The 9,380-nt window shown below is 49.0% G+C and overlaps 1 protein-coding gene across 1 annotated transcript; it reads right to left on the bottom strand.

The window, feature by feature from the left end:
• Nucleotides 1-860: 860 nt before the first annotated feature.
• On the bottom strand, nt 861-7,260 carry MMP9 (matrix metallopeptidase 9). The gene is made up of 13 exons (XM_007474926.3): nt 6,997-7,260; nt 6,490-6,722; nt 5,981-6,129; nt 5,743-5,871; nt 5,419-5,592; nt 5,045-5,218; nt 4,786-4,959; nt 4,475-4,630; nt 3,916-4,201; nt 3,680-3,819; nt 2,605-2,755; nt 2,414-2,517; nt 861-1,158 (listed from the first exon to the last, which is right to left on the bottom strand). Exons 1-13 carry the CDS (start codon nt 7,144-7,146, stop codon nt 1,049-1,051), a joined length of 2,130 nt encoding a protein of 709 aa, XP_007474988.1. The 5' UTR covers nt 7,147-7,260; the 3' UTR covers nt 861-1,048.
• Nucleotides 7,261-9,380: the final 2,120 nt, after the last annotated feature.

Here is a 9,380-nt window from a genome sequence, read left to right as displayed (position 1 = left end):
TCAAATCCCCCCTCTTTAGACTCCTCCTTTGGCCAAATCTGCCTGATCTATCCCCTCTAGGCCACTAACTAGGTACCGATCTCCCAAAGGACTCAACCCCGCCCTTTCTAAAGGCCCTGCCCACCTGAGATTAGCCCCGCCCCTTCTGCACGGGGCCATTCATCAAGTTAATCCCCACCTTTTGGCTCTGTCCCCGCCCTTTCTCCCTGACCAGCTCAGCCCCTCCTCCTTTCCTTTGGGTCCGGGGCAGTTTAGTTACCCTCGGAGCCTCCGCTACCTTTGGCGTCTTCTCCCCGGCAACCAAGCCGGTCAGGGTCCGAGTGGGGACCCGGACTGGAGGGCCCCTGATGTCCCCCGGGGGACAGAGAGGTGACTGTGAACCTCCGGCTCATGGCGCGTGGCGGGAAGGGGACTGGGGGTGGGTGGGTGGGTGGTCCAGGTACGGTGGACTCAGGTCTGGGCTGAGCTCTCTTAAGTAGCTGCAGCCGGGTCTCCAGGAGGGAGACTGAGCTGCTGCTCCCCCCGCTCGGCTACCGCTACTCGCCTCGCAGGGTCCTAGCGCCCTCTATGCCCTTTGCTTGGCCTCTTCGAGAGGGCAGCCCACAGACTAGGAAGAGGTGTGAATGTATTTGGCAGAGGGGAGGGGTTAGGGGTGGGGGCGGAGAGTGACGTGGATGGGGTAGCCCCCAGCCCGGAACTCGCTCCGCCTTCGAGTCAGGCTTCTCTTTTCAGCCAAAAAGGGTCTTCTCGCTGTCCTTTTGTCTTAGAACACCTCCCCCACCACCACCATTACGCACAGACCCTGCCTTCTCCCTGACCAGGGGCCCCAGGAGGACAAACGAAATCCGATTGAGCAAGGCTTCGAAAATCCGAGTTTATTAGAAACGTTCCCGACTGGGAGGAAGGAACCGGCCCTGCCCTGCCCTGCCCAGCGCTGCCACCAGCGGCCCGCACCTTCCTTTCCTTTCCGGTCTATCCCTATTTGCACAGCAAAACTTTGTCCTCTCCTGCCTAAACTCCCATAGCCATGGCCCTGACAGCTGAGGTGTTAGTCTTCTTGGCAGTGCAGGAGGTCGTAGGTCACGTAGCCTACTAAGTCCACCTTGTTCTCCTTGTTCACGCGCCAGAAGAAGATGCCCTGGCAGAAGTATGTATCTCCTGGAGTGGGAAGTGAGGAGGGGATGTGAAGATTGCATCTTAGATTTGGAAAGAGTTCTCAGATATCATCAACTCCTCTAATCTCCCCAGCCCACAAGGGAACGTCCTCGATAACCCAAACTCCATACTTTGGTATGAATCCCCTCAACTACATACTTTATGAGTGTCATCTAGCTTCTATTTTAATATCTCTGATGATGGAGAGCTCACTACTAAAAGAGGCAGCCAGATCCATTGCTGAAACATTTTGGAAATATTTCCTATTTATGGGGGTGAAAGCTTCCTTCCTGTAACTCCCTCTTCATTACCCAAGTTTAAAACTATGTTCTTATTCATATTCAATATATTCAGATATTATACTCCTGTCATTGTCTCCCTAAATCTTGTCTCCAGAGTAAACATCCCCCAATTTTTTCAACCAATCCTTTTAGTCCTCTTCTCATCCTGGTTACCCTTCTCTGGCTGGGCTATAGCTTCTAAATAGTCTTCCTAAATGAGGTCCCCAGAATTCCTGATAGCATTTGACCCAATCAGAGGACCATTGTCACTAGGACAGTCACCTCTCTGATTCTGGACATTAGACTTTGAATCATGCAGACTGAGATTTCATTAACTGCCACAAGACAGAAATGACTCACAGGAAGCTTGTGGTCAAATCCTAGCACCTTTATCAGAGTGTTGGCTGACCACATTCTCCCCCACATGTATTAATGATTTTAGAATCCAAGTGCAGAATTTTATATTTATCTTCATGTAATTTGATCCTATTAGATAAAGCCAAATAGTCTTAGCCTGTAGACTTTTTTCTTAGATTGTCATACTGCTATCCAACATATTAACTACTCTTCCCAGCTTTTGCATTAATTCCCTTGATCTATGTCAAAAAAGGAAATTAGTCTAGTAGAGCTTGTTCTCAGTGAACCTGGACTGGCTCCTATTGATCACTGTTCCTCTCTGTTCTAAACTGTTCATGTACTATCTCTTAATAATGCCTTCTAGAAAAAGAGTTCACCTCTGTGTTATGGCCCCTTTTGGCAATCTGGAGAAGTCTAACGATCCTTTATCAGAATCATGTTTTTAGTTAATAAAAATGAAATGTACAAGATTATACTTCCAGGACAATTCCACCCTCTCCCTTCCCAGGTGACATGTCCTGTTTGAATTTATGAGGGTCAGGGGAGAGGGGAGGGCAGAGAATATGGAGATAGGCCCAGAGGAACAGGTCAAAGAAGACGGATGGCCCTATATCCCTTACCCTTATACAGGAAAACATCATGAGTGTTTTCAGGTACTCCAGGGAACATGTTCTCCACAGGGTAAGGTTCTCTTGAGTCTACCTTCTGCTTCTTCACATCCAACCTTGAAAGAAAGTGTGGGATTTCCGTCCCATTCTGCCCTAAGCATCCTGTCCCCCAATCACCTTACCCTGCTCAGGCTCTCTCTTACCTCCAATATTGATTCTGGCTGAATAATAGCACCTTGCCTCCATTATGCTGAATGGCACCTGTTATCCTTTGAACTCTGCTATGCAGACCCAGCTTCTCCAGGCGCCGGGGACCTACAACTGACTGGCCTGTGTATACCCACATCTTTTGACCTATAGAAAGTAAGGAAGGGAATCATCAAGAGTTAGGTGAGGGGCAAGGGCCCACATCCAAGGGAAATTTTGGGAAGGGGAGAATAATATAATAGGAAGAGTACTAGATTTGGACTCACAGGACCTGAATTTGAATCTTTGCTCTGATATTTATTTGATCATAAGAGAGTCATATAAACTTCTCTGATCTTCAGTTTCTTTATCTGTAAAACGAGGTGGGGAAAAGAAACTGCCTACTTCACAAGACTCTAATGAGAAAAATTAAAATGAGTTATTTATTATTGTTAGATGTAAAAGGAATTCTGTTACAATAATACTCTATATCTTTTCACTATAAACTTACAGGGAAAAGGAAAGGCAGTGGTTTATAGTGAAAAAGAGCACTGAATTGGGAGTCAATTCTTATTCCAATTCTACTACTTGCTAAACTTCATTGTTATTGTCTGGCTCTTTGTGACCTCATTTGGGGTTTTCTTGGCAAAGATCCTGGAGGAGTTTGCCATTTCCTTCTCCAGCTCAGTTGTCAGATGAGGAAACTAAGGCAAACAAGGTTAAATGACTTATCCTGGGTCACACATCTAGGAAGTGTCTGAGACCAGATTTGAACCCAGGAAGATGAAAGTTCCTAACTCTAGGCCTATTTCTATATGCACTGCTGCCACCTAGCTAGCTGCCCTAACATTTCAGCACCTTGAGCAAATCATATAATCTATCAAATGAGAAGTTTGAACTAGCTGGTCTCTAGAAGCCTTTTCCTCTCCATAGGTCATGAACCTGGGTTTTATATGAGCTACAGAGCCATTATCCTGATCCATTCTCTATATGGCATTCTGTAAATTAGGCAGACACTCAGACGCTTTAGAACCTGTTTAATGGGGAGGGCATGTAGAAGATTGCTGAGGGAGGGTCTCCCTACACCTTTACCTGAAAAGAAGAAGAGTTTCTTAGTCAGGGGATCTTCGAAAGCCGAGTCCAGTTTTGGGGGCAAAGCAGACCAAGTGTTAGCAATGAGGAAGGGTCCTTGAGTTGGCCCCTTGGAGTCCCTGGGGACTCGCCAGTACCGTCTGAGGAAGAAAGGACAGTAGGGGGCGCTCAGCCACAGATCAGGCCATCCGATCCAGGACTGCCTCCAAGCCCCTAATCCGGAGACCGGACCTCACCCGTCTTTGAAGAAGTGAAGCTGGCCTCGAATCTCAGCGATGGCATCAAATACCAGGACGCCACAAGCGTCGTCAGCTGGGTCCAAGGGCCCAGTGGGGGGCACAGGAGGGTTGGCTGTGGGAGGACCAGTGGGTCCAGCAGTGGGAGGTGCTGAGGGGCGAGCAGTAGGAGGGCCGGTGGGTCTGGCAGGGGGGGGTACAGAGGGACAAGCATTGAACTGAGTGGTGGAATCTGGCTCTAAGGGAGAAGAGGTCGGAGGTTCCGGATCCGGCTCAGTCCTAGAACCTAAATATGGGAATACAAGAACCGAATAAGATTCTCTTTATCCCCCTCTCCATCCCCATTACCCAATTCCACAGGTAAACTGGTTCCTCTCCCATCACCACCTTTAAATGGTTGGTTATATCTATCATAGATAGATAGATAGATAGATAGATAGATAGATAGATAGATAGATAGATAGATAGATAGATAGATATTAGAATCAGGACGCTCTTTGGACATCTGGACATCCCGCTCCTTCTCCCAGCAGAACCAAATAGGGTACACCACCCTCACCATACAGATGTTGGATTCCCTTCACGTCATCCTCATGCAACGGGGGTCCCTCGGTAAAACGGTACATTGGGAACATCAATGCTTCCGGCACAGATGAGTGGTCCAAGCCCAGCGCGTGCCCAAACTCGTGCGCGGCCACAAGGAATAAGCTGTACCCTGGACGGGGAACGAAGCAAGGGTCCAGACTCTCCCTCCTCGATTCCTCCCGCTCCTATCCCAGCTTCCCAGCCACTGACATCGACCCCTCGCTCAAAGCTGGGTATCTCAGCCGGAGCCCTCCCCGTGAGTCATTTATCCTACCCGTTTCCTACCTCGATCCTGACAGAAGCCCCACTTGTGATCCCGATCGAAGTCATCGGTGGTCGCACACCAGAGACGACCGTCACTGCGGCCCTCACTGGTGCAGGCTGAGTATTCTCGATTTAGGAAAGTGAAGGGAAAGACGCAGGGTTCCCCTTGGGAGTTGCCTCCGCTCACCGCAGTATCTGTGGAAGATTTAGAGGCCGGCGGTGAGGATGTCATTCTCCTCTAGGAGATGGGCAGAGCTGCGCTGGAAGCCAGAATCAGTACCTCGGTTGGGACAGAAGCCATAAAGCTTGTCCTGATCGTAACTGGCAGTAGTGGCACACCAGCGGTAGCCGTCAGAGCGTCCTTCAGTGGTGCAGGCTGTGTAGGAACGACCATCGAAGGTGAAGGGGAACACGCAGGGATCGCCATTGGCGTTACCATCCAGGGTGTAGAGCACTAGAGTCAAAAGGCGGTTCTGAGATTCGCTTCACCCTCTTTTTTTTTCTTTTCTCTTCACTAACTAGCTAGAACTCCAAATCCGAGACCTGGGAAGACCAAGGTAAGGGCCGCCGCCTCTTCCCGTCTCCTAGCGCTCTTCTCTCGCTTTCTTTCCACCCTCCACCGCTGCCCCCCATGTATCTGGGCTCGAAGCTCACGCTCGCTAGGGCAAAAGCCGTAAAGGCGGTCCTTGTCATAGTCAGCCGTAGTGCTGCACCAGTGCAGCCCGTCAGAGCGGCCGTCCGTGGTGCAGGCGGAGTAGGAGCTGCCCTCGAAGGTGAAAGGAAAGTGGCAGGGGGCTCCGTCTGCGTTCCCGAACCGCGTTTTGACCACTGTGGGAGAAGAGGGAGACCAAACGGTTAGGCAATCTTTGGGCCTCCCAAGAGAAAGTCTTACCTGGGAGAGGGAAAGATACAACATTCATTGAGGATGGAAGGGATGGGGGTAGGGGAGAGCGAGGGGATGGTGATATGAAGTCTCACCGACGCCTTTGCCTAGAGTCCAGAACTCCTCGTCATCAAAGTGGGCATCTCCCTGGATTCCTGGGCCCGGGGGGAAAGCGTGAGCCAAGAGTCCATCTTTCCCGTCAAAAGGGTATCCATCGCCGTGCTCTGGCAAAGGAAAAGAGAAGGGGAAGGAACTGGGTCAATCTGTGACTGCCAGAAGGGAGCTCCTGGGGTCTTTTCCGAGCACAGCCCAGTCGGTTAACTGCCCCCTCACCTCTGGTCCCAAACTGGATCAGGATGTCTGCCTCCCCGCTGCTGACACGTGTGAAGGTGAGTGGGGTCACTTTACTCCACAGAGCAAAGGCTCGTTGGAAAGCATCATCCGTCACCTCAGGAGGCAGGTCGGGGGAGTAATTCTGGATCCTGCCAGGCGAGGTGAGAGAATCAGAGCGTGCGCAACACACACACACACACACACACACACACACACACACACACACACACATACACACACACCGCCAGGCCTATTAGACCTAGAAGAGACCTTAGAGATCATCCCGCCGCCACGTCTCCTATTTTCAAATGAGGAAATCGAAGCCTAAACTGATCAAGTGGCTAAGGGCACACAACGAATTAGTGGCAGAACTGGGACTGGAACCCATGTCCCCCAATTTCCCGAGCCTTTGCTCTTTCCATCACACCAAATTGCCTCTGGCCCGCCCCAGGAGTCCCTGCAACTGGAGCGCTTTCTCACTTCCCACCCCCATTCCCCTTCCCGCTAACCGATAGGTGATGTTCTGATGTTTCCACTTCAGTTCACCCTCGAAGGTTTGGAATGGGGCGACGTCGGGTACTCCGCAGCGCGGGGCCCGCATTGCCTCGATGGTGGCGCTGTCCAGCTCTCCCGTCTGTGTCAGGGCCAGCTGACGTTGGAGTTTCTTTAAGGCATGCTTCAGAGAAGTGTGGTTTTGGCCCAGAAGCCCTGCCGGGATGTAGCCGTACCGAAGCAGATATTCCTGGTGGGAAATGACTGACAGGTGAGCCCTAGTCCTCTCTCATCTGCACTGAAGCCTCCTATCCTTACAGTCCCCGATGACCAACCCAAGACACATCCTCTAGTAATGTCATTCGCACATAACAACATCTATCCTCTGGAGCACACCACACCCCCTGTTTAGATCCTAATTCACTCCCCAGTGGCCTGGGCACACCCCAAACCTTAGCCCCTGCCATTCTCTTCTTCCCCTTTTATCTTATCTCTACAGTCCCATAGGCCTGCCAGTTGCCTACCTCAGCAAATTGCTGGTCAGTGAGAGTGCGTGTTCTCTCTTCAGGAAAGGTGATCAAGATAGACCCGGGAGAGGGGCCCCCTCGGGGTGCAGCTGAGCAGCAGCCCAGAACTAAGAACAGCAGATCGAGGAAAAGCCAGAGCAGAGTCATGGTGAGCTCTGTGGCAGACTGAGGCCCAAAGGTGGAGAAGGGGCTTTATAGAACAGAGGATGAGTCAGGGGGCAGGCAGAAAGGAAGGAGAAGCAAGAACTCCTCCTCTCTTACCCTCCTCTCCGGGTCTGCCAATGGTGACTCAGGAGATTCAGAAGACTGTCTGTTTGGGGGTAGGGGGACTTCTCCTCCCCTGAGGTTCACATCCCCCCTTCTTTGCCTGGCTCCAGCCCCCATCACCATGTCCCTTCTTTCCTCCCCATCCCCTTTCAACTACTGGAGCTTGATTTGTTGAGTCAGGACCCCAGACTCAGGAAACCACAGACAGGCTGAAGGAGTTCAGGCACAGCAGGAGAGGCTGAGGTTTTCCAAGTTGCAGAGTCTGTGGGAATAGGATGGAGAGGATAAAACCAGTACATCAATCTAAGGGAACTCAGCTTGTCTTGGGGGTGTCCTCCTTTTGAGAGGCAGATTTGTGGAGTGGGAAATAGCCTCTTTTTTAGAGTTAAAACCTCTAGAGGCTCCCTTTGTTATTTACTACCTATGTAAAATGAACAAATTAATTTCCTGGTTTAGATCTCTGGGCTTCAGACCCCTAGTTACTAAATCTACCTGCCTAAATTGTTTGTACCTCATTGAAGGAGATAATAAATGTAAAGCTGCCCTTTCAATGTTCTACCGATTTGAGATTATAAGCTCCATGAGGGCAAGGACTGTCCTTTGCCTCTGTTTGTATTGCCACACTTAGCTCAGTGCCTGACACATAGCAGGTGCTTTAAAAATATTTATTGAATGTAATGAATTGCTACTTTCCATTATCTTCCTCTCACACTCTTAACTGCCAGGCCTCCTCTTTCTGAAGAAGCATTGGGGTACAACAGAAAGGTACAATCAAAAGATCAAGACTGCTAACTGATATGGCATAAACTTGTTGTGTCACCTTGAGCAAGTCATCTATCTCTGAGTCTCAACTTTCCCATCAGTAAAATGAGAATCCCTTCTACAGCCCTATACAGAGGGATTGTCTGATGACCACTCTCACCTTCCCAAAGATGGAGAACTTCTACCCGGGTGAGGAGTGAATTTGGGATTAGGTAGGCTCTGAGAAGGGAGGAAGTTGTGGGGGGCTCTCTACATCAACTACTCCTATTCCAGGAAAATGTTTTAGGAACTACATAAATGTGAGATGCTACTACTAATAAACCTGCCTGGCAGGTACTGCTAACACTATTATCCCCATTTTACAGATTTCCTACCATTTTATGGTGGAGAAAATGGAGGATCAGAGGAGCGTTATTTCTTTGAAGTTATCCAGCAAATAAATGATAGGGTTGGACCCCGATTCTAAAACTTTTGACATCTATGCTCTTTCTACTATGCAAAGCTTTCCTTCTGAGCCTTAGTCTCCTCATTAGTAAAATAAGGATAATTATCCTTGTGGATCAGATGAGATAGTGCATATGAAATGGATGTGAAATTTATAAATTGTGGCATTCTTTATAAGCATAAGATGTTATTAAGAATGTAATTGGTTAGGAGCAGCTAGGTGACACCGTGGATATAGAGCCAGGCCTGCTGACAGGAAGTCCTGGATTCAAATATGGCCTCAGACATTTCCTAACTGTGTGTTTCTAGATAAATCATTTAATCCCCATTGCCTAGCCCTTACCACCCTTCTGCCTTAGAACTGATACTAAGTATAGAGTCTAAGACAGAAGGCAAAACCTTAAAAAATGAATGTAACTAGTTATCTGTGTGACCTTGAGCAAGGCACTTAACCCTATTTGCCTCCATTTTTTCATCTGTCAAATAAGCTGGAGATTAAAATAGCAAACCATTCCAATATCTTGGCCAAGAAAACCCCCAATGGAGTCACAAGGGAAGAAAGTAATCATTGAGGTAGCAGGGCTGGTGCAGTGGATATCATGCAGATGGAGTCAGGAAGACTCATCTTCCTGAGTTCAAATCTGGCTTCAGATACTTACAACTTGTGTCACTCTGGGTAAGTCACTTAACTTTGTTTGCCTCAAAAAAAAAAAAAAAGTAAGCGATCACACTGTGATATGTGTTTGTCTGGGTAGTGCAAAGAACTGATCCATCTGTATGTTTATCTTGAACAGAAATTGCTGATGGATAGTGAACTGAAACAAAAATGGGACACGATCACGTTCAACTGCCCTCCCCACACCCTACCACACCACTTGCCTCTGTTTCTCCCAGGGCCCATCCTCTCT

This window comes from Monodelphis domestica, chromosome 1 (genome assembly GCF_027887165.1).
Source record: "Monodelphis domestica isolate mMonDom1 chromosome 1, mMonDom1.pri, whole genome shotgun sequence".
Lineage (NCBI taxonomy): Eukaryota > Metazoa > Chordata > Mammalia > Didelphimorphia > Didelphidae > Monodelphis > Monodelphis domestica.
This window is presented reverse-complemented; position numbering and strand designations above follow the sequence as displayed.